The sequence below is a fragment of the Sander lucioperca genome, chromosome 12, assembly GCF_008315115.2.
Source record: "Sander lucioperca isolate FBNREF2018 chromosome 12, SLUC_FBN_1.2, whole genome shotgun sequence".
NCBI classification, from domain to species: domain Eukaryota; kingdom Metazoa; phylum Chordata; class Actinopteri; order Perciformes; family Percidae; genus Sander; species Sander lucioperca.
Genome location: NC_050184.1, coordinates 2,698,853 through 2,724,531, shown reverse-complemented (window position 1 = coordinate 2,724,531; position 25,679 = coordinate 2,698,853). Strand labels below are relative to the sequence as shown.

Sequence of the window (25,679 nt, the reverse complement as noted above, 5' to 3'; positions counted from 1 at the left end):
CAAGACTGGAGAAAAAAACCACACTATAATCATTTAAAGTTTTTTTTTAAATTATTTTTAATTAATATTATTTTATTTGTCTTAGTGTGCATTAGTCTCTAAATCCACTTTTTTATCCCTTGTTTTTGTCTGCTGTTTTTTAATCACTGTTCATCACTTTGAAATGCATTTTGTTATGTTTGAAAGGTTCAGTTCAATTCTATTTATAGTATCAAAACATAACAAGATACAGATAGAGTAGGTCTAGACCACACTATAATTTACAAAGACCCAACTATTTCCCACGAGCAAGCATTAGGGTGCTAAAGGTGCTATTTATATATAAATATTGATTGATTGATTGATTAAAGATGTCATGTCTTCAAGATTATACTGTAACCGAAAGTGTTTTTCTTCCAAATATATTATTTAGGGCTGCAACTAACAATTATTTCCTATTACCAATTATTACTCTTCTTATGGTTTAGTCACATAAAGGTAAGAACATTGTGATCACAGCTCATCACAGGTGCAAATCCTCATATTTAAGAAGCTTTAAGAAACATTTTCACTAGGGTCTGGGCATCGCCAATGATTTCTCCAAATCGATTTGATTCCGATTCACAAGATCCTGATTTGAATACATTTCTGATTTGAGATCAGCTACATTACCAATTTACATTGGATATAAAAGAGATTCTCAGAGAACTTCTGCTGTAAATTGTACAAGCACGAAGCAACCCTCAAATATTTTTTATATTGCACCAGGTTAGTGTTTAACATTACGTTTGTTTAAAGGTCCAGTGTTTAACGTGTTTAGTTGTTCATCATCAAAATCTGTGTTGCCCGTTCACAAACTTGTCCTTTTTCATGAATATTTACCACCACCATCAATTCCAAGTATTCCTTTTGGCTTGACATTTTACATTTGCATTTGCATGAACTGGGGTAGATGCTCCATATTCATGCTCCATCTTGAAATACGTTAGCCGGTAAGGGACATACAGGACATACTGCTCCTCCTTTTGCATTTTCGCTGTCACATTATAAACTCACAGCTGCTGCTAATGCTGCTAATGGCTATCGTAGCTTCCCGGCCCCCGGCAAGTTTGAAGAAGGAAACATGGAGAACCACACGTATTCAAAATCCAAATTTCAGGAACAGGAGTCTCCTTCTTCGCCCAGAATAAGAAAAAGGAGATTGAAAAGAGCAAGAGACCGGCTTTTTGAAGCGTGAAGGCTACCGTAGCTGTAATACGTACTTTGAACTGCGTGGTGCGAGAGAGTTGATTGCGATATATGATCTCAACGCTAGATGGGAGAAATTCCCACACATTGGACCTTTAAGTACTTTTTACTTAAAATATCCATTGTGAAATGGCATTTTTAAAAGATTGATTTCTGGATTTTATAAATCAATTTCAGATCACTCAAACAAAAATCAATTTCAATTGGAGAATCGATTATTTTAACCCAGCCGTATTTTGCACTTTTGCTTGATAAATGACTAATACATTCAATCCAGTGTCACACTTGCTGTCAAATAATATTCTGTTGACTGATCGATTCTTTGTACTTAAGCCTCCCTCAGTAATTCACTAGTCGTGTTCCTGTGTTTCCAGGTGTTCCATATTTTCCCTGTCTGGCAGTAGTCTCACTGTCCGTCGGATTTTGACAGCCTGCGTCCTCTCTTTCCTCGCTCTGCTTGGCTCCGTATCCATCGACCTTAGCTCCAACTTTGACCTGCTGCACACCACAGAGGGCGCTTACAACGAGCTGACTTCATGCAGGACGATAGCTATCCTGCAACTCGTCAGGAAGCTTCAAAACATGAGACGCTTATTCACCAAAGACGTGGCCAATGAGACATTGGAGGCAAGTTTTTCAGAGGTTGTGTTTCCTGTGTTCGATCATCTCTGTGGTGAAAAGGTGGGTCACAGCAATGGCTACGGGGTCCCTTGTGGTGTTGAGTTGGCTGGATTCTGCCAGGAGATGCTGTGGAGTGTTCAAGGATTTCTAAACACTTCATTGGATACAAACGGCACGAGTGAAAACGGTACTTCTGCTTACTCCCTGGCCATCGGAAGACTTCTTGACATCTGGGGTACGGTAGAAGAAACTTTAGTCAAAGTCAAACAGAATTACAACTGGAGAGATGTGCTGTCCGCAAGACTTCTGATTAAATTCATAGAGCTCAACCACCAGTTGATGGACTTCCCCCACGTGGCAACTCACACCGACTTCCAACACAAGTGGACTTACGAACTAAGCTACCTCGGCTTCGCCAGGGTTATGACAGAACGACTGAACGACTGCTGGTTAGAGAATATAGACTTCAAGTTAAACTCCAGCCAGCGTGTAAAACATTCTTATATTTTTGACACGAGTCTGTGGCAGATTTCTGGAGCAGGTATGGAGCTTCTGTCTGGGTCTCACACTGGAATTCAGGCTCTGACAAACACCCAGCGGTGCTTGTTTGATCGTGCGGTGCTTGCTCTCAGATTGGAGTCTCGATCCGTGTCTTCGGGCCTCAGTATGAAGGTCTGCCTGCTGGCCATTGCGTGCCTCATCTATCCGGTGGTGATGTTCTCCTTCAAGCAGATGACGGAGTGGATACAGAACTACGCCCAGAGCTTGAAGGAGAGGACTGAGGACCTAAAGCGCCAGAGGCAGCTCGCTGAGGATCTGCTGCACCAAATGCTGCCCAAGTCGGTCGCCAAGCAGCTCCGCCAGCAAAAACACGTTGAGGCGGAGAGCTATGAAAAGGTTGGTGTATTCATTTTTGCTTCTCTCATTCTGGGTTCAGCATGGCTCAAGATAGTCTCGCATAGCCAGCTCTATCTCCACAGCACTGTGGAGGAAAGGTCTGGCTACACCACAGATGCAATCTGGGATAGGAGAAAACAAACGCTCTGGTTCGTTTGCATTTCTTTAAACCAATCACAATCGTCTTGGGTGGCGCTAAGTTCCGGACTCAGCAACGGTGGCTCTGCTAAATAGTCTCGGGAAGGAATTTCTTTTGGTGGAACATTTGCACCCTGCAAAAGAAATCACCTCATACAATAATTAAATGAAGTTAACTGTTGACACAATACAGTAACGTGAGCTATTTAAATTAGCTGATACATGGTTAAACCTCATTGGCTCTTACCAGTGTATGTCTTGTGTGTACTTTGTCCACAGCAATCCCACCAATCGGTCCCAAAACCTCCCAGTTAGAGAGGAAATGCCCTAAACATATTCTTTGTAAATCTTTACAATCATTCCCCGAAAGAACCAAGCAGGTGTGCCTTGTTCAAGATCTAAATTTCATTAAAAACTTGCCATTTTCAGCGTGTAGCTTGTTAGTTCGAAGTTGGCACATGCCGACCTGTCAATCAGGACAGAGGCTTAGCGATGCTAACCATGTTAACAATGTGGACATTAAAATAGACCTCAACTTGTTTTTGGGTGTTGTCAATGTTTTTGTCTTAAACTTTGACCCTCTAACTGTGTGTTTTCACTTCAGCAAAGTTAAGTGGGACATTTGGTTGCCTAAAATTGTCTTGTTCAGTGTTCTGCCAACCAAGCTACCGTTTAATCTCCACTGGATGACTCGCTTCAGAAGGGTTGAAAATCTGCAACTTTCCCTCTATAGTGTTTAGCTTAGCGCAACGCCATTTCACATAAACAACAATGGCATCCTCCCCAGCTCCACACTTTCGTCCAAATCGTCACGTACGGTTTAAAGATGGCGACATCCAAATCTCCAAACTCGAGGCTTCAAAACGGCAGTCCCAAAACAACGGGTGACATCACTGCTGCTTTGTCAGTTATTTTTACAGTCTATGCTCTTGACTTGAGACTTAATGGTTCTGACCAAAGGGGTAAGCGAGCATCCGGAAAGCGTACCTCCTATGGGGATATTCTGAGGCTAACAAGCCATCACCTTCTGCTAGCATTCCATTGACTCCCATTCATTTTGGTGTCACTTCACTGACAGCGAATAACTTTACATCTGAAGCGTTTAAAGACTTTATTTGTCCATTGTTTATTTCTAAAGAAACACGGCAATGTATAAAAGGCTCCATTACCTTGTACCTCACATTATGGCCCAGTAGCAGCTGTTTTAGTAAAAATAGGCTAACGATTGTGTCATAACTACGCAACTTTCTGTCGCGCAGTAGAGGAATTACTGTATAGTACAGGAGAAGCTCGCAGGCAATCGGGGGGGGGCGGGGGGGGACGTGGAGGCATACAGTCAAGGGAGAAGCCCATAGAGAGTCCATGAAAGCATCGGAACAAAATATTTCAGCAACATTTTGCTCCTGCTCCTACGCTCATGGACAGCTCCTACTCACGCTCTCCGTCTCTGCTAGATTGGGAATGATTGAGATTTCTCTTGGCACAGCTACCAGAAGACTTCCAACTTTCAGACAGGTTGCTCACGTCACATTTACGTCTTCAAGCTCAGTTGGAGGCTGCTCAGTAACGCTCAGCCATCACCGGAAAAGTGCTTCTAACTGACTTCACCGGTCTATGGCGTCGCTGTGTTCATTTCTTTCACTGTCTATGGTTCTGACCTGGGACTTGACTCTGGATTTTATGGCCGTGACTTGAAATTACTTGTTACTTGGAAAACAACTGCTCCCTCTTTCCGCAATCTTTCTTTCTATAAATAATGAGGAGATGGAAACCACAGTATTTAAGTGTTGATGGAACTGTGATTGTGTTAAAGTGATTTTCTTTTAAACACTGCAACAGCTGCTGATAATATACATTTATTTTACTTTTAATGTCCATGAGATTAGGGTAACTCATCCTGCAACTAAGGCACAACAAAACAAGTGCAATACATTTGTAAACCTTACTTTACCCTCGTGTTGTCTTCCTGTCGACCTAAACGTGTGGTCCTTCCAGGTCAAAATTCAAAATTCAATTTGTTTTTATTCATGGTCAATAAACCTAATTTAAATGACATTATACCTAATTTTTGAGTTAAAAAAAGCAGAAATTATGAATAATTTTGACTAATAGTTATGATCAGAGGATGTTGAGTGAATCACAGACTGATTTATGTCAAAGTTTAGTCAGGATATTGTTTTAAAAACATTTAAAAACATTTTTCAAATGCAATGAAATTGAATAAAACACCCAAAATTCAATAGAAATAATCATTAATTTTATCTGCGAAGCATGGTGCATGGCTTCCGTACAACATGCATGCACTAAGTTATTTTTTGGGCAATTTAGTTGTAAGAAACCCATATTTCTGATATAAAAAACTTTGAAAATGGGTCAAATTTCACCCGAGGACAACACAAGGGTTAAAGGCAAATGGAAGAAATAGACAACCGTGTTGGAGACAGATAAGACAATAACCTTTCCCTCGCTGCTCCCCGTTCACCTCTAACATTTAACCGAGTAAATTTAGAGCTTGTAATGTAGCGAGGGTTGTGGGGCGCTGCTGCGAGGAGGCTACCTCTGCAAGATCTGCAAACGTGATGAATGAATGTGTGCATTTCCTGCCTTTGTTGCTATTGTTGGCGTAATTACCTATAATTGCCCTGTTCCATATTCATCAGCAGATAAAACAAGTAATTTGGTGAAAATTGCATCTGGCTTATTGAAGAGGTTTGAAGCAGCTGTACCAAAAGCACTCTGCACTCAGGGGGAATATTACTGAATAGGATCCTCGGCACAAACTGATTTGGAGCTCTAGGGTGTTTTCATAAAGAAAATGTAGGACCCACCGATTCTTTTTCTTTTTTGTAACTAACCAGAAAAGTAAAACATGACTTGCTGATCCCAGAAGGATGCTGCCTGGTAAAGATCTCCCTGAAATCAGAGGGGAAATGATACAGATACACATACAGATAGCTTTATTTACCCCCGAAGGGGCGATTCAGTTTCTACAGTCCGCCGAAACACATGCACACATTCATATATGGGAAAGTGTAAGATCCAGAAGTATACAACAAGAAAAATATTTGAAATAAGAACTGAACAAAGACGATAAAGAGAGACAAAATAAAATAATAAAAAATCGACAAAGTACCGTGTGTATTGCGCATACTTAACAAATTACAATCCACCAAGTCCACCAATCAGAGGTGTTCCTAGACTTTGAGCTGTACTGGAGACAGGCACAGGCACGTACATGCAGCACTAAAAATGATCACGATCAAAGATGCCAATTATTGCGGAGGGATCTGGTAAAGACAAAGTGACGAGACCAGGGGCCATTATAGGATCAGAGCTTTAGGGGTGCCTGGCACCCTTTTAACATCATTTTTTAAAACGTTCTTCTACCGCGCTAACTGTGCATTTTAACATCATTTTGAAACCATCATGGTAGGGGAAACACTGAATTATGTAACTAGAAAGACACCAACATTTCTGAGAAAAATTACTTTAAAGGTCCCATGACATGTTGCTCTTTGGATGCTTTTATATAGGCCTTAGTGGTCCCCTAATACTGTATCTGAAGTCTCTTTTATATAGGCCTTAGTGGTCCCTAATACTGTATCTGAAGTCTCTTTTATATAGACCTTAGTGGTCCCTAATACTGTATCTGAAGTCTCTTTTATATAGACCTTAGTGGTCCCTAATACTGTATCTGAAGTCTCTTTTATATAGGCCTTAGTGGTCCCCTAATACTGTATCTGAAGTCTCTTTTATATAGACCTTAGTGGTCCCCTAATACTGTATCTGAAGTCTCTTTTATATAGGCCTTAGTGGTCCCTAATACTGTATCTGAAGTCTCTTTTATATAGACCTTAGTTGTCCCTAATACTGTATCTGAAGTCTCTTTTATATAGACCTTAGTGGTCCCCTAATACTGTATCTGAAGTCTCTTTTATATAGGCCTTAGTGGTCCCCTAATACTGTATCTGAAGTCTCTTTTATATAGACCTTAGTGGTCCCCTAATACTGTATCTGAAGTCTCTTTTATATAGACCTTAGTGTACGTACACACCGCCGCCGACTTGATCTTCTTTATCAGTGCGCAAACTGGGACTATTAATCGCGTGATGGAATACAACATGGTAATGACCCGCGGCTTGGATACCATCATGAAGAAGGTCACTGATTTGGAAAGAAAAATTGACCAGTTGAACAGCTGAACAGTTGAACAATAGAATGAATGTTTAAATTAGAGCAGCCATTCGTGTAGACTAAACAAATTTAATCTTTTGGCTCCCTTATCCTGAACGGCCGTTTCTTGGAACAAACAGTCACCCTGTTGGGGCTCTGCAAGCGAGACGCTCTTGGTTCCTCCCCCGTCTTCCCCACTGCCTGCTGATTGTCGTATCGGTTCTGGACTGTTCAAGGGTGTCACCACGGCAACGTGCTGTGTTACCGCTATAACCATAGATATAGAACAATGGCTATAACATTCTGCGGACTGAGACACTAGTGGGGCTGCCGGGCTGTGCGTTTCTCAGCAGGCCAAACCCCCCCCCCCGCCCTACCCTATCCCCAGTCCCACGCCTTCGCCGCTAAATGTGCAACTGTACATTTATGTTATGTTATGTTATATTGTGCAGCAGTGCAAATGTACTGTTTGCGTGCTTACGTGCTGAGGTGTTTTTTCCTGTTCCCACACTGTTCTTATCTTTATGAGGATAGTCTGAGAGTTGCTTTTTTTTCCCTCTCCTCTCCTTCATGTCAAGCTGTATCTGTCCCTGCGAGAGTTATGTTATGTATGTGATTATTATTATTATTCAGTCAACTAATAAGTAAAATACCAGTGCAGCAGTGCAAATGTACTGTTTGCGTGCTTTAAATGTGCAACTGTACATTTATGTTTGTCCCTGCGTGTTGAATGTTTTGGATGTAAAGCGCTTTGAGCTGCACTCTGTGTATGAAAGGCGCTATACAAATAAAGCTTATTATTTTTATTATTATTATTATTATTATTATTATTATTATTCTAAAGATACCGGAAGCCATTCATTTTCAATGGAAGCTGCTTCTCTCAGCTACAAGGAGCGTCAAATCTGTCGGCGTCGCGTTTTGGGCGTTTTGAGCAACCAGAGCGTCAATCAGAAAGTTGAAAGTAGGTCAACTTTATGGTAATGAGCTATGACGCGGTTCAGCGGCAACCAATCAGAATATAGACGTCCTTCACGCTGGCTGATTCCAGAGAAACATACGATGTAAACTTTGGTTCCTACCAAAACATTAGTTCAGAGAAAAAGGAGGAGAAGCTCATCATGGCCGTTGCTGGGTTCCCTATCATTTATGATATTTGCGTATAGGGACCAGTTAACGTTACCTGCCGGTCACATGGTCTCTAAACAGTCCGCTCACGGTGAAGTCCTGCACGGATCAACAGCTGGCGGCTGCTCGCTCTGCCTGCACGCTGCTGCGGTTCAGCGGCTAACGAGCGAGCTAACTGCTAACAGACACCGCTGCGACCAACAACCAATACACATTCTGTCATTATATATGTCATTTATAAAAGGTTTCTAGTGTCAGTGTATTGGCCGTGCAGTGGCTGCTTGATCTTTTTCCATGATGAACATAGAATGCTGCTACGTCAAAGCGGCCAAAGCCTCAAACAGCTTCCCCGGACTTTCTGACCAGCGTCCTCGACCGGGCGGCCAGAGCTTCTTTGCAGCTCAAGTCGGCGGCGGTGTGTACGTACAGTTAGTGGTCCCCTAATACTGTATCAGAAGTCTCTTTTATATAGACCTTAGTGGTCCCCTAATACTGTATCTGAAGTCTCTTTATATAGACCTTAGTGGTCCCCTAATACTGTATCTGAAGTCTCTTTTATATAGACCTTAGTGGTCCCCTAATACTGTATCTGAAGTCTCTTTTATATAGACCTTAGTGGTCCCCTAATACTGTATCTGAAGTCTCTTTCCCGAAATTCAGCCTTGGTGCAGAATTACAGCCACTAGAGCCAGTCCCACAATGAGCTCTCCTTAGGATGTGCCATTTCTGTGTCTGTAGCTTTAAATGCTATTGAGGAGGGGGGGGCGCAAGGTGGAGTGTGGCCTTGACCAACTGCCACTTTGCTCGTTTGAAAGCCATGATGTCTCTCTCTCTCTCTCATGGGTGGGCCAAATTCTCTGGGTGGACAAAGCAGAGAAAGGGGAGGTAACCTTTCCCCTTATGACGTCATAAAGGGAAGATTCCCGATCGGCCCATTTGAGCTTTCATTTTCTCAAAGGCAGAGCAGGATACCCAGGGCTCGGTTTACACCTATCACCATTTCTAGCCACTGGGGGACCATAGGCAGGCTGGGGGAACTCATATTAATGTTAAAAAACCTCATAAAGTGAAATTTTCATGCCATGGGACCTTTAATGCTGAGCCACAGGGCAATTACTATAAAAGTGAGGTGATATTACAAATGAAATCGGATATGTAACCATGGAAAAGCATTTCCAAAACGCAATATCAATAATTTTTGAAAATTAGGGATTCATGCAATTTTGACTAGTAGTTGGCACTAATTTCTGAAAATGGCTCAGAACTTTTCTGAATAATCTTGACATGTAGATTCTGGGTGTAGGAGCCACATACTGTATGTTGTTTACGGTCTAATTTATATTATTTATTGATTATTATATTGTGCACTTATATTGTAGGTGGTGGAAGTGATAACATTTGTTTGCTTCACCTGTTGGGAACGAACACTTTTTGTTGACCGCCGTAATAACACACTTATTTCGACTCACAGTAACTTTACATTTGGTAACTGCAGTAGTTGTGTTTTACGTGTGGAGGAATAAATCATTGCAGTAAAATCTCGAGCGCGTCACGGTGTGTTTATGCATCTCTCGCTGCTGTGTTTAGTTCCTCGCTGCAGCACTTTGTTGGACTGCTTACAGCCGCAACACTGGGCTTAGCTCACAATTTGTTTTTTAGCAATCATTTTTTTTGTGGTAGAAAGACGTGGCTGATCTTTAATGCAATATCTACATTGCCCACTGTCAGCAACCATTCATCCAATGTTACAAAGGCCCATTCTGTTTACTAATCTGATATCATTTTAAAAGGCTAACTGAGAAAACATTGGAGAACCATTTAGCAATTATGTAAGCACATAATGTAATCTGAAAACTGCTGCCCTGGTTAAAAAAATTTCTAAGTGACTCCAAACTTTCGACTGGTAGTGTATGTCTGTTTGATTCATTGAGAAATAGAAAATTAAAGAAATTATGAACATTAAAATCTCAATTCTGTTTACCTCATAGCTGCCCATTTGTTTCACTTGTTCTATTGAGGCTTTTGTCTCCCTCATACAATCTGCAACGTTTCCTTTTAATTCCCGTTGTCTTTTACTATCCTAGGTGATGTGAAAAATAAGTGTAAAGCTAGCGATGATAGGTTGGAATGAAGGTGGCTAAGAAGATGTAACACAGAATTAGGTGATCATTTATACTTTATGCTTCATAAAGCAGGCAAAACAGGCCATGGTTGATGACAACACCAAGGTTAATCAACATTTCTGTAAATGTGCCAGTGTTAGCCAGCCGGATCATTTTCAACTGTAGTCCTAGTTACCGAGCATGCATGTCTTTATGGCACTTCATGGCTTCACTTCATTCTTAGCATGTTCACTTTTACACTGAGATCTGTAAGCTTTAGCTTCTATCTTCATGCCCTTAGCCTGTTTTTACTGCTGGGTCAGTTTGACATCCTTTACATTATAACCATCTGGCAGGTGCTCCAGAGCACTCTACGCCCGCACCAGTATGCTAAGGAACAGTTTTTATCCACATGCAGTTGCACTGATGAACACACTCCACCTCCTCTGCCCCCCACCATCCCAACCTGTGTGCTAGTGTAAACACATTAGTCACTGCAAACCATTTTTATGGGTACAAGTGCAATTTGCATATTTGCATATCATGTGTAACTATCTATTTATTGAACTTATTTATGTATTTTAGTCTTTTTAGCTGTGGGCATCTCAGGTTTGTTCCAGACAATGTCTCGTTGTATCTGTGTACAATGGCAATTAAGGTATCTTATCTTCATGAAGGTTCTCTCTTCTAACCTGTATTTTACCAGGGAAAAGAATCACATTCAGATTACAATCTCTTTTACAAGTGAGCCCTGGCCAAGAAGGCAGTACATAGAGGATACACTTTAAGAGAGGAGACACACCGAGCCGATAATCGGCCGTCGGACTGTCTGGCGAGGTCGGTGACTCGAGTCTGTTCAGTGTGTTCTGTGCCATCGTCCGTCGGAGGAGCCGTCGTCCTTCATTTTGGCCGACCTGACATGCTCAGTCAGAGACAGGGCACTCGGAACTCACCCGGAAATGGGGAGCGGATGAGCCGCTCAAAATCTGACGAAAATCTTCTAAACTGACCTTTGTTGATCTGAAGTGAAGACAGATTCAGCAACTGTACGGCCTATTTCTCTCTTAAAATGTTTTCAGAAACACGTTTCGGTGAACTATTTTAGTACAATATGAGATCGTATTCTGAACGAGCCGCCATGACAGTCTGGCTGTGAATTTCCGGAGAAAAAAGAACCACGTGACGCGTTCGTCCAATCAGCTGCCGGTTTTCATTTTCTGGGAAATAATCAGACTGTTAATGGAAACAATACAGAGCAGCGCCGCCTGCTGCTATGGAGACGTATTACGTTTCGCGCACGCGCAGAGCGTACGCTCAAGTCGGCGTCGCCTCAGTGTGTTCTGAGGAACTTTTTGGACCTCGGGGACCCGACTGATCAGTCCGACTGGCTTTACTGCCGACGGTCAGCCATCTTTTTGGTGTGTCACCACCTTAACAGACAACAAATAACAAACAAACAGGGATGGACTGCAAAAATAAATAAGAAATAAAAACAGAACACATTTTAAAAACAGGCGCAGACATGTTGATATATTTGATTTAAGTAGGACTTGAATTCAGTATGTGAAATAAAAACCTGCAGTTTTAGCTGATTTTGCAAGTCATTCCATGAAGTGGGAGCACTGTAGCTAAAAGCAGTTTTGCCAAACTCTGTTTTAGTTTGTGGAACATCATACCGTATGTACCGTATCTACTTGATCTTAGATTGTATTCAGATCTACTAGGTGTTAAAAGTGTAGTTAAATATGAAGGGGTGTGTCCAGTTATTGATTTGTACACAAAGGTCAACCAATGTTTGAACTTTCTTGTGTTGAGCGAGGGCCAACCTACCATTTCATATCTCATAGATATAGTATAGTATATAGTTTGATTTATGAGCTAAAATAAGATTAGATAGACTTCATTAATCCCTCACTGGGGAAGTTCCCTTGTTACAGCAGCTCAAAACAATTTACACACATCAGAATAAGACAAATACACATTAAATAGACATAGGAAAATATACAAAAAGTATTAAAAGAAATAAAAAGAATAGAATAAGAGTAATAGTAATATGTACACTATAAACACCCTTATTATAAACAGACAGGTATATATATATATATATATATATATATATATATATATATATATATATATATGTACATATATATATGTATATATATATATACATATATATATATATATATATACATATATATATATATATATATATATATACATATATATATATATACATATATATATATATATATATATATATATATATATATATATATATATATATATGTATATATATATATATGTATATATACACACACACAGATGAGTTAGGTGCGGATGAATAGAAATGGAATATTGCTCAGTAGGCAGTCTTGTATGAAGTACTTGAGTAAAAGTACAAGTATCTTACCAGAAAATGACTTTGGTCTCCTTTGGTCTCCTTTTTGAAAAATACTTGAGTAAAAGTCTTCTGTATCTGATATTTACTGTACTTAAGTATCAAAAGTAATTTTCTGATATTAAATGTACTTAAGTATTAGAAGTAAAAGTAAAAAAAAAAACGTTGATTATGAACATTATGGCCAAAGGTGTGTAACGTTATCTTCATCACCACTGTTGTCGTCGGGGGGTGGTCATCGTCTGTTACCATGGCAGCAGAGCCTGCAGCAGGTGCTTCCATGATCATCCCTTATTATGCTTCCTCCTCCTCTTCTTTTTTGCCGCTTGGCAACAAACAGGCATTAGGTCACCAACTGGGATGGAGCGTGCATTATCTTGGCAATTTAAGGAGCAATATTCAGTCCCTCCAGCAAAACGTGATTATGCGATTGCATAATTCAACGCATAATCAGCCAAAGTCCGCATATTTATGCGGGGGGCCGCATTTTTTCAAATACGCCGCACTTTCGCCGCATAAATTGCCGATTTCCGTGCAAAATATGCGGGGCTTGCATGATTTCATAATCCCCGCATTTTCGTTGCAAAAAAGTCACATATATCTTAGCAGAAAGTTAAAAATGTTGTGTTTACTTCACGCAAGAACAGCCATTTTCCCCTGTTGCCATGGGAACGTTATGAAGTGTAATTACGTGACGTGAACATCATCGAAAAGCTGCAAACCCCAAAATGAAGCCATGATGAAACCGCGGTTTTTGCAAGTTCCCGCAATTTTAGCAAGTTCCCACAATTTCATTGCATAAAATTGCATAAATATCCTGATTATTCCATTGCATTTTTTAAGAAAACGTGCCGCATAATCAAGGATTTTTGTCCGCAACAATCACAAAAAAACAACCATTTTTCTGGAAGGACTGAATGATTCGCCAAACCTGTTTATTTTCCAGTGTAACAAATTTCTTCAGTTCAGTTCAATTCTTCAATTTTATTTTGTAGTAACGAAGATGCTCAGGGGAGATGTAGTGGAGTAAAAGTAAAAGTTTCCAGAAATATAAATAACGATGTAAAGTACAGATACGTGAAAATTCTACTTTAGTACAGCAGCGATTTGCACTTTGTTACATTACAACACTGACAGTAGGAGGATTGTTAGAAAAGTTATGCTTGCTATAGTCTTTGCTTCATTTTAGTGTTAAACTATTTGCATAAGAAACTGTGCATCCATTTCTGTTTCTCATGTGATAATCATGATTATCACTGACCTTATGGAAAGCACAGAAAACCCCTGAGGGCAGGGCATGCAGAGGAGAAGTCAAGCCTGACCAGAGATAATAAAGTTTCTCTGTGATATTACTCCCTTTTCCCTATAAAAAGCTACTGTTAAAGACTACCGACAGTCATTTTCTGTACTTATGCTGAAGTGCTGTAAACTGACTCTACTTGCTGCAAGTAAACAAACTTTTAAGAGAACTCCAGTGATTTTGCCCATTTTCTGATAAATAATTATCCTAACAAGGATAATAGGATTGTTGTGTTGGACTGCATTACTTTGCTAGTTGGACTGTGTAATAATAGGCTGTATTATTTTTGCCCAGTTTTGTCCAGTACAACCGAACCTGTCTCTGCATTTTGTTCCAGGTTACCATTTTTTTCTCCGACATCGTGGGCTTCACCTCCATCTCTGCGTCCTGTGCTCCTCTGCAAGTGGTGGAGATGCTCAACAACCTCTACATGTGCTTCGACACACGCATCGACTCCTACAATGTCTACAAGGTAAACATGAAATGTCGAGGCACGCACAGAAAACTCACACAATGCCCGTTGCCTCCAAAATTGTAGGCTACTTTTAAAAAGGTGTTTTCTCTTATTGTCCTCTTTAAAACAAACCAAACGTGTGGACCAACAGAAAAGGGACTCAGTTCTTTTTGCGTTCACATTGTCAGTTTACTTGAAAGATAACTAACATTCTATTTCTGGTCCACAACAGCGCTGATAGGGCACACAAATTTACGAATCCCACTATGGCCACGCCAAGACCCGCCCTACGAAGCAGCTCGATTGGTTGGGGTTGGGCATTTGACCTCGAGTGGTTAAGGTTAGGATAGCCGATTGGTCAGGGGATAGGCCAGCACAAATGGGGTTACGTTACCTTACGTAAGCAGGGACGCCTGGCCGATAAATGCTATTGAAGGGTGGGCCTTTACGTGGCCATAGTGGGATTCGTAATATCGCCTCAGGTCCAGGTGTGGAGCGGGGCTCTACAACATTTTAAACTTTGAGACCTTTAACATATGCATGTGTATGTTGTCTTTGTTACAGCCTCCATTTAAAGAAACAAACCAAGGCTCAGAAGGGATTGGAGGATGCAACGTATAAAAAAGGATGCCAGACACAAAGTTAACAATTAACCAACCAGCTTTATTAAATAATGTTAAAATATTCCCAAAAGTAGCAAAAAGAACAAAAGATGGGAAGACGCTAGACCAACCTCGCAGTGGGCCGTCGCTCCCCGCGTCTCCCCCTAAACTACCTAATAAGGGTAAACTAATCCTAAAACAAACAAAAGAGACGAATAAGTGAACTACCGGTAATCTCCAGCCCAAACTAACACAAACTAAAATAACAAAACTCCAGCACCTAAGTGTGCATGGAGGTCGGGAAACACAAACCTGCTTGTGGAGGAAAAAGGTGAGGAGGAAACTCCTTTCTAGGAATGTTGATGATGATATTTGTCATGATGATGATGATGATAAACATCACTATTATCATGATGGTTGTCATCATTATTTAGGATATTATTCACCTTATGGTGGCAATGCACTGTATATAAGTACTGACCCTTATGGGTATATGTAGGCGTGTATGTATGTATGTATATACTGTATGTAGGTAAGTGTATGCATGCATATGCAAACCAGCCCAGTCTCACGGCAGTTCGTGAAATGGTCACATTATTGAATCTATTGATTTGCGTACTGAACACGTTAATGTCGTTATTTTCGTGTGGTGAGCACAAATTTTAAAGTAATGTATTTCAATAGGAAGCATATTTCGTGATCACAGAACGATTACGGTAGCGAGTAGTATTGATAAGGTGAAAATCCGAGCAGGGAGGTTGGTCGGGGTAGAGGATGGGTCAAACAACACAGGACTTTCACCCCGGAGACCGAGGATCACATCCTACGTGTTGCAGTTCCTTTCCGCGTTACTCTCTTCCTAACCACAACCTTTCCACGTTCTTCTCTTCCTAACCACAACCGTTCCACGTTATTCTCTTCCTAACCACAACCGTTCCACGTTATTCTCTTCCTAACCACAACCTTTCCACGTTCTTCTCTTCCTAACCACAACCTTTCCACGTTCTTCTCTTCCTAACCACAACCTTTCCCCGTTATTCTCTTCCCAACCACAACCTTTCCCCGTTATTCTCTTCCTAACCACAACCTTTCCCTGTTCTTCTCTTCCTAACCACAACCTTTCCACGTTATTCTCTTCCTAACCACAACCGTCCCGTTGTTGTGGCCGGCGTGTGGTGTTTCATGTCCCCGTTGTTGCGTGCCACAGAGACCGCGGATCGTGTCCCTGCGCCCGGGGATTGCGTCCCGCGTGTGGCGCTCCGTCCTGTTGTTGTCGCCGGCGTCCCCCAGAGCAGCCCAGTGTCATGGCAGTTTGTGAAATGGTCACGTTCGAAAATCGTGACCTGTACACGAAATAAACGAGAAAATCGTGACCTGCACACAAAATAAACGAGAAAATCGTGACCTGTACACAAATTAATAAATCAAAATAACGTGACCATTTCACGAACTGGCGTGAGACCGGGTTGTGCATGCATGCACGTACGTAGAAATGTATCTGGGTAAGTGTATATGTTCTTTAGTTTTTTTTGTATAATTTATTTTATCTTTCTTGTCTTGTAAATTTTTTCCTTGACAATTTGTTTGTTACTCAAACTTAAAAATGTGAGAAGGGGGGTCCTGATATAAGCTGAATCTTCTGACCCTACCCTTTGGTTACGACCAATAAATTCATTCATTCATTCATTCCTTCATTCATAGTGTGCTGCTGGTGTGCTCTCCATCTGCATGTGTGAGAGAGAGAGAGACAGAGGCAGAAAACAAGACACACACACACCAGAGGCACATGTAACAGTCTTGTTAAATCTTGGTTTCATTACAGACGAAACAGACCAAGTGTGACACGCCCTAAACATTAGCACTTATTTTCATGAAAGATTTGGAAAATACTCTTATTTGCTTTCTTTGATTTGGCACCTCCTTCCATTCATGCACAAGAGGAGTATATACATCATCGCCCCATGCAGCTCCCTTCCCAATGTGAATCATTACTACTCCTGACTTTGAGCAACATTTTTTTATCAAACTATCAAACCAGGTGGAGACAATCGGGGATGCATACATGGTGGTGAGCGGTCTGCCTGAGAGGAACGGCGATAGGCATGCTGATGAGATCGCAAAGATGGCGCTGGATCTGTTAGCAGCCGTCAGACAGGTCTCTATCCCTCACATGCCCAACCACAGGCTGGAGCTACGAGCCGGCATCCACACAGGTGAGAGGTGCTCCCTGTTCAACGTGATATCATGACTTTGCGTAAACATACACGCCACTTTCTAAAGCCAAGTGGCTGTTATCTGTAGCATTTTGAGCTATCCGCGTGTATGTCTACGCCGTATACAGCAGACGGGTTGGGTTTAGGAAAACATTAACAGGACGTGGAACAACAACGGGACGGTTGGGTTTAGGAAAAGAAGAACGGAACGGTTGGGTTTAGGAAAAGAAGAAAAATGTGACACGCGGAACACGATCCCCGGTCTCCTGGATGAAAGTCCTGTGTTGTTTGACCCATCCACCCCCCAACCAACCTCCCTATGCTGATTTTCGGGCTTTCATACTACTCGCTACCGTTCTTTTCTCAGGAGAACTTGGCGTAAATTGACACGCAATCGCAAGGTACTGTAAGTCAATGGAGGCTAAACGGCGTTGATAAACACGCAAAAAAGCGATTATGCGTCTTGGTAACACGCCAATATGGCATACGAATTTGCGTGTCATACATACGCCACTTATATTATAAAAAATATTTGCACCCCGCAAAAGAAAACGCCTCATACAATATTATATGGAGTTAACTGTTGACACAATACAGTAACTGGAGCTACTTAAAGTAGCCATATTATGCTCATTTTCATGTTCATAATTGTATTTTAAGGTTGTACCAGAATAGGTTTACATGGTTTAATTTTCTAAAAACACCATATTGTTGTTGTACTGCACCGCTCTCTCTCACTGCTGCAGCTCCTCTTTTCAGCTGGTCTCTGTTTTAGCTACAGAGTGAGACATCTTTTCTTCTTCTTCTTCTGTACTATCTTTGATTGCACTCGCACATGTGCAGTAGCTCAGATGTAGATCATGTCAGCTAGCTAGCTCCATAGACAGTAAAAGAAAGGCTGTTTCTACAACTTTGGTCAGTTACAAGGCAGGATTAGCTGGGAGACTTCTAAATGAGGGCGCACATGGAAGTAGTTCTTTTGTAGATTATGGTGAACTTGTGTGTGTTGTAGCAGTGCTTTGCTATTGAGAACGAGGTAGCATGCTAGCGTTAGCATTAGCATGCTACAAGCTAATGGTTGCGGTTAGCCTGCTCGTTTCGGCTTGTGACGTCACAAACCGTGCTGATTTTGAACAGCTCACCCAGAGACTGAAGACAGGACACATTCAGAAACCGTATCTCACTCTAAACAGCATGGGTGGATTTTTTTCAAAGTTTGTATGTGTGTGGAAGCACCAGAGACACAAAAGAACACCCCAAATCCCAGAAAAAGTGATTTTTTTTCATAATATGGGTACTTTAAATTAGCTGATACATGGTTAAACATCATTGGCTCTTCGTCCACAGCAATCTCACCAATCAGTCCCAAAACGTCCCAGTTAGAGAGGAAACGCCGTAAACATATTCTTTGTAAATCTTTACAATCATTCCCCAAAAGAACCAAGCAGGCCTGCCTTGTTGCACGGTCCAAATTTCCTTTTTTTATTCAAATTAGAACTTTTGTTTGAATCCTTTTTACTGGTAAGGCTTTGAAAAAATGTGTTTGTATTTTTCTCCAGCCCTGTTGCATTGTGGTAGGGTTCTGCAGCATAGTGAAGCACAGCTTTTTTTCTCTACAGGTCCATGTGTGGCGGGAATAGTCGGCTACAAGATGCCAAGATACTGTCTGTTTGGAGATACTGTCAACACAGCGTCCAGAATGGAGTCGACCAGCCTGCGTATGTGTACCTGCACACGAAACACACAAACACAGTCATCTGAGTCATCTGTGTGCATATGTGTTTTATTCATTTGCACTGTCCGCTTCTGAAATATACTTTCCAAGAACTTCTACAATTTACACATGCTTTATATATATGTTGTTGGTAATGGTAATGGTCATTTTAAATTTGTAAATAGATGCATTCATTGCATCGGTGTAATTTACAGGGGGGATGGGGGGTTACAACCCCCCCAATAATCAAAACTGGCCAGTGCAACCCACCCTAAAAACCTATTATAATTTCCTTGACACAAATAAAGACATTTGAAACATAACTTGATGCAGAAAAGGCACAAATTGTTGCAGAAAAATCACCAGAATGCAGGAAATGAAGTGTTTGATATGCTCAAAAATTTGAATATTGGAGATCTCCCCCCCACCCCCCCCCCTTCTAATAAGCCCTTGCTTAATTGACTTTGGCCAAACCTCAGTTGTGTTTGACAGTATGTATTATTGTTTATGTGTCAGCTCAAAAAATCCACACCAGTTCAGAAACCTACTTGGCTCTGATCAAAGACAACGCCTACGAGCTGCAGCTTCGCGGAGAGATCGAGGTTAAGGTAAAAAGATCCCAGCCAAGCCGTCAAAATCCTTTTCTGTGTAGCAGTGAGGCAGTCAAACCTTAGGTTCCTTGTTACATCAAGGAAGCTGTTGGTTTTTCTCAACAGTCGGACGAAAATAAGAACGAAAATTCTTAAAACCACACCTCATACTAGAAATGTAAAATCACTAAATCCAGTCACAGTTTTCATATGTTATGTCATGTCCCAAGACAATTTTTTATTTACAAAGTTTACAAAATGAAAGGGCCCGTTCACACAAATCAACATTCACTGTCTACTCTTGCGTTTAACTTTTTTAGTTTTTTAGAGATTCAGTTTGGTCAGATAGTCCGGTTGGTTTGGGACGGTGTGAAAGCTCATTTGAGCTCTGGTGCGACCCAAACAACCGAACTCTGGTCCGCTTGAAAACGGGGGTCTCTGTTCACTACTGAGTGCTCTAGAGTTCAGTTCACTTCAGGTGAGAACGCGATCCGCAACACGTTCTCACACTCATCTCGTAAAATATGCGACGCTTGGTCAGGTGCCTTTGTCGTTCTTATTGACGTTAAAAGTCTCCTTTAGCGCTATAAGTAAACGTCTTGGTCGGGACTGTTTCCGTCCCTTTTGACACCCTTATGTTAAGGAAAAGGTCGTGGGTGGGCGTACGGTTCCGTTACACGCGGGAGGAAAGAAAAAATCGACTATAGCAAGCGTGACAAGCGGTACATGAACCCCGCTTTCCTGGGTGAAAGTCCTGTGTTTGACCCATCCACCCCCCCAACCAACCTCCTTACATACTACTCTCTAAATCCTATCTAACTACCGCTCTCCCCGGTGCGTTACACAAACACGCTGAAAGACGCCTTTTTCGTCGCATCAGACGCTGACAGACACTGACAGACGCTGTCCAAACATTCTTATTTTACGGGTTCGGAATGAGAACGGGTTGCGATCTGACCCAAATACAGGAAGTGAACTAAAAAATGGAGCATTTACTAGCCTGACATTTCAACTTTGCACACAATCTAAAGGTCCAATGTGTGGGAATTTCTCCCATCTAGCGTTGAGATCATATATCGCAATCAACTCTCTCGCACCACGCAGTTCAAAGTACGTATTACAGCTACGGTAGCCTTCACGCTTCAAAAAGCCGGTCTCTTGCTCTTTTCAATCTCCTTTTTCTTATTCTGGGCGAAGAAGAAGACTCCTGTTCCTGAAATTTGGATTGTGAATACGTGTGGTCCTCCATGTTTCCTTCTGCAAACTTGCTGGGGGCCGGGAAGCTACGATAGCCATTAGCAGCATTAGCAGCACCTGTGAGTTTATCATGTGACAGAGAAAACACGAAAGTAGGAGCAGTATGTCCTGTATGTCCCTTACCGGCTAACGTATTTCAAGATGGAGCATGAATATGGAGCGTCTACCCCAGTTCATGCAAACGCAAATGTAAAATTTCAAGCCAAAAGGAATACTTGGAATTGATGGTGGTGGTAAATATTCATGAAAAAGGACAAGTTTGTGAACGGGCAACACAGATTTTGATAATGAACAACTAAACACATTACACACTGGACCTTTAAAGACTTCTATATGATTTAAGCGACGATAACTTTCAGATCTGTAACTTCTTCTGAGCACACATCGCTGGTTGTCTGTGTGACATCATCATCTCTCTCCTTCTCTCGCTGTCTGTCAGCTGATCACACTGTTGTTCTTCTTCTTAAAAATTAGAAACACTGAAGTAGAACCAGAAAACCAGAGACGTTATAAATCTGGTGTTGCTCCATTATTTCTGAGACCAGAAGTTTCGGAGAGGTTCACTCAGATATTCTGTCCAATAGACGAGCGACCGTTTCCACCGTGTGACATTCGTCTACAATGTTTGGTGCGTTTGACAAAGTTCAGTTTGAATGCAACTTCACCCCCAAATCGCACCGATTCTGCCGAACTACAGGTGTGAAAGCGCCCTTAGTATTGGATGGATGGATATCTTTAAAAACATGGCATTTAAAACCAAAACTATCTGGATGGCTTTTGTGTTTGTTGTTGATTTGGGTGAACAGACCCTTCAAGTTGGATTTCTCATTTACAGTTATCGCTCTGACGGGTTGGTAGCCACACCTAAGTGTCACTGTTCCTTTCTTGTGTCCTTCCGTCTCGTGCCAGGGTAAAGGCAAAATGAACACATACTGGTTGATCGGCCATAAGAACTACAGTGTGCAGAATGACAGTCTGGTTTGCAACTGGAATCCTAACAAAGCCAGAAAGAAGAAGACAGTGGCCGGCAGTGATGTCTCTGCGGGCAATGTGAGTTAAACTTTTCCCATGTGTTCACCATTAAAGGACAAATCCGGCGCAAAATGAACCTAGGGGTTAATAACACATGTGTACCGAGTTTGACCGTTCTCTGGGAAATGTTTTCATGCTAATCGAATGTGACCAGTTTTAGCGCAAACCGCTAATTAGCTTATAACGCTAGTTGTTGGGGCAGAGGGTAAAGTAAAAAGAAATCGCTATTTCTATATCACTAACAAGGCTCACCGTGGATTTCCACAGGATGCCGAACGTCTGCGGACCGACTCCGCTGCGTAACGGCTGCGTGCTCCGCCGTCCGTCAATACCCACCAGGTCCGGATTTGTTGCGTAACGGCTGCGGCCAGCCGACCACGAGATCTCGCGAATTCATGTATGTTCGCGCGATATAACAGGATGTAGTTTCTATAAACAGAACCACAAAACCAACAACCGTTTGTTTCCATCCAGAGGAGTAGAGGGGAAACAACTCTGAGCTGTGTTTTCAAGGTGTAGTGCAGGGAAATATGATCCACCGTGAGCACGGTGTATTTTATTTTGAAAATTAACCGGATGTTTTATTTTGTTTCTGTGCTCGACTTCCTGTCCCGCACTATCTGAATTGTGCTGAATTGCTGCGGAGCTCTCCGTCGTCCGTCAAAAATAGAAGCTCTGCGTATCTGCTCCGGAGGGCTGCGGACTGACGGAGTAGGGACGCAGATGTTCTGCAGTCAATGGAAATTAGGGCTTTGACTCCGAACTTCGATATTCGAATATAATTCGAATATTAAAAAAAATATTGATATTCGAACGAATATTAGGCAGCCCTTAATATTCGAATTTCGAACCTGTTATGGGCATTATTTTTTGTAAATGTGTTTGCTTGTAAACCTTGTTTTCAATTCAGATTCCGAGGCTTTTTCACGCATTTCAAAATGTAACTACACGTCGCGGCGACGCACTCATTTCCTGGTTCTCTTTCTCGATAAACAACGTAAAATCAAGGAGAGGGTTAACTTCTCCTGCTCCAGATTTCCCACCGTGGTCAGAAAGAACAGAGGAGACACTTTGTTTCTCTCACTAAGACTATAGAGTCGCTACTCGCTCTGAAGCTACCGGTAATCACCGTCACTCTCTCACAACACACACTCCCCACACACACACACGCGGCTCGACGCACACACCAGCGCAAAAGTATGAACATCAGACCACTTACGTAGGCTACGGTGAAATATCCAACCTTCCTGTTGAAAGCATATTGTTTGTGTTTAATCCAGGGTCTGACTTTTAATTTTAAAAAAAAAAAACAGTGTGTTCTTCTTCTAACAACATCATTGCACAACTACTGACTGATACACTGCCCTCTGGTGGATAGAACATATACGAAGTTTGATACCAATATAAGCCTTACTGAAGGCATTTAATGGTCAAAATATTATTAATAAATATTCGAATATTAATATTCATAAACAAACAAACTTCGAATATGATTTTTGGGCAAAAGTCAAAGCCCTAATGGAAATACACACATTGACTTTAATGGAAACCTAATGACTCCGTCGACGTTCCGCAGACGTTCCGCATCCAGTGGAAATTGCCGGTCAAAATATCACCACACTTCCACAGAGACATAACAAGGGTCCCTACATGTAAACCGAAGCATTGAGAACATTGTAAGTGTACAGAGAGTTTATTAAAAAGATAGTTTAGAAAGAAAGTACCGTTAGCCTTTACAGGCGAGCGCCATCTTCACGACCAGTCGAACGATGAACGCCGTGCAACATGAGCTGAACTGAACTGTCACTTGAAATCTCCCATGGTCCATGGATTCCCAGTCACGTTGCACGGCGTTCATCGTTCGACTGGTTGGACTGTTTTCCCAAGATGGGAACACTGGTCACATTCGATTAGCATGAAAACATTTCCCAGAGAACGGTCAAACTCGGTACACATGTGTTATTAACCCCTAGGTTCATTTTGCGCCGGATTTGTCCTTTAAAGGCTGATTTATGCTTGTATGTACAGTAGCTCTACGCAGAGCCTTAAGCTTGATTTATGGTTCTGCGTTGACTCTGTGCCGTAGGTACGTACGTGGGTACGTGGGTACGCGTAGACTCGGACCCTACGCTGTAGCCTGTCATGCACCTTCCCAGTAATGTAACTACATGCCGCGGCGACGCTGACAACTGTGATTGGTCCGCTTGGCCGTGGCTTGGTAGCGGCTCATTTCCACCTGTTCGTTTCCGGGTTCTACATAAAATCGAGGAGAGGGTTAACTTTTCATGCTACAGCTTCACGGCCGTGGTCAGAAAGCACAGAGGAGACACTTTGTTCCTCTGTGTCTGCTGCCGGAGTCAGTACTCCCTCCAAAGCTTATGCTGCGTTCCAGGCAACCCGTAACTCGTGTTTTCACAACCTTCTACCCTGAAAGTTCCCTGGAACGGCAGTCAAACCCGTAACTTACTCCCCGTGAACTGGTACCAGATGGTTGTTCTCCCAGTTACAGTTTTTGACGTCTCACACACATAAACAACAACGGCGACCCCTGTAGAAATAAATAGACATAAATAGGCAACGTAAAGTAATTCCACCCAGTGTAATCAAAACAATACACATACAATTGTGTACTACTACAGGTTATGTTTATTAAATGAAGCCCAAATTATGTCGCCGACTAGAAATCGCTAGTATCAGCTAGCGCTAGCTAACGTCAGCGTTAGGTAGCCGCTAGCTAACGTTAACGTTAGGTAGCCTAACCTGAACCCTGGAGCGCTACCAAGTCGTGAGTCATGACTTGAAGTCGTAACTTACGTGCTAAAAATTGTGTCTGGAACGCAGCATTACTCTCTCACTCACTCTACACACACTCCCCACGCGCACGCACACACACACACACACACATACCGGCTCTGCTATTCTCTTAAAGAGATACGCTAGAACGACACAGACGCCAACGCACAAGTATAAATCCTCTACTTACGTAGGCTATGTCTGCATACGTACAACCATAAATCAGCCTTCATGTTGCATTTAATCTTTAATCAAATGGCTTGAAAATAGCTGGCGTAAATGGAGCATGCCCCCCTACCCCCTCCCCTTATTGGTTTGGGCTGAGCCCCAAATGTTTACAATGTCCCTCCACCCCTGGTTAAAGAATTATTATTTCAACCCAGCCCTGGTTAGATATGGTTGGATGGCTCCACCCAGTGACACAATGATTTTATGGGAAGAACTTAATACGTTTGCCACCAGCACAGTGTACAATGTACAACGTTTACGTTTTTAATCTTTTATGAAATTGTAGGAAAATGTATGAAGTGTTATCTACATGTATACATATGTCATGCTTCCCTTACATACGTACCTCTATGCCAGTCATCAGTGACAGTGCAGAGCCTCAGTGAGAACACCACCACCCCAGTCTCCCTTCCCTCCTCAGTGTTGAACCGAACCCCGCCTCGGACGGACCGGCCCGGCCTGAGCGTGGCGGCTCACATGGAGCATTACAGTGGCGGCTACGGCACCCTGGGCTCCATGATTGGGGGGCTGCAGGGAGGAGACGACCCAGCCAACGTATAGGAGCAGCTTCAGATGCCAACCTGACCTACTGCCTGACTCTGAACATCCACATGGAACCGGCTCGGGACTTCTATGGGAACATCAATCGACCGAGGAGAATGACCGCGTACTTGTCGTAGGTAGTGTAATAACTGCTGAATAATGTAATTACTTGTCACATTAAAGGAATAGTACAATTAGTTTTTTTGCTTTCTTATTTGTAAAAAAAATACGTGTTGGACAAACTCTATTAAAAATAGTTTTTTTTT

The 25,679-nt window shown here is 42.0% G+C and overlaps 1 protein-coding gene across 1 annotated transcript in view; it reads left to right on the top strand.

The window, feature by feature from the left end:
- LOC116058415 overlaps nucleotides 1-25,679 on the top strand; it is a 27,519-nt gene extending 1,840 nt beyond the window's left edge. The window contains exons 2-8 of the mRNA XM_031311248.2: nucleotides 1,602-2,745; nucleotides 14,325-14,459; nucleotides 17,082-17,256; nucleotides 18,876-18,974; nucleotides 19,487-19,578; nucleotides 21,727-21,867; nucleotides 25,228-25,679. Of these exons, the coding sequence (XP_031167108.1) occupies nucleotides 1,602-2,745; nucleotides 14,325-14,459; nucleotides 17,082-17,256; nucleotides 18,876-18,974; nucleotides 19,487-19,578; nucleotides 21,727-21,867; nucleotides 25,228-25,431 (1,990 nt within the window). The 3' untranslated portion in view covers nucleotides 25,432-25,679. The remainder of the gene's footprint in view (nucleotides 1-1,601; nucleotides 2,746-14,324; nucleotides 14,460-17,081; nucleotides 17,257-18,875; nucleotides 18,975-19,486; nucleotides 19,579-21,726; nucleotides 21,868-25,227) is intronic.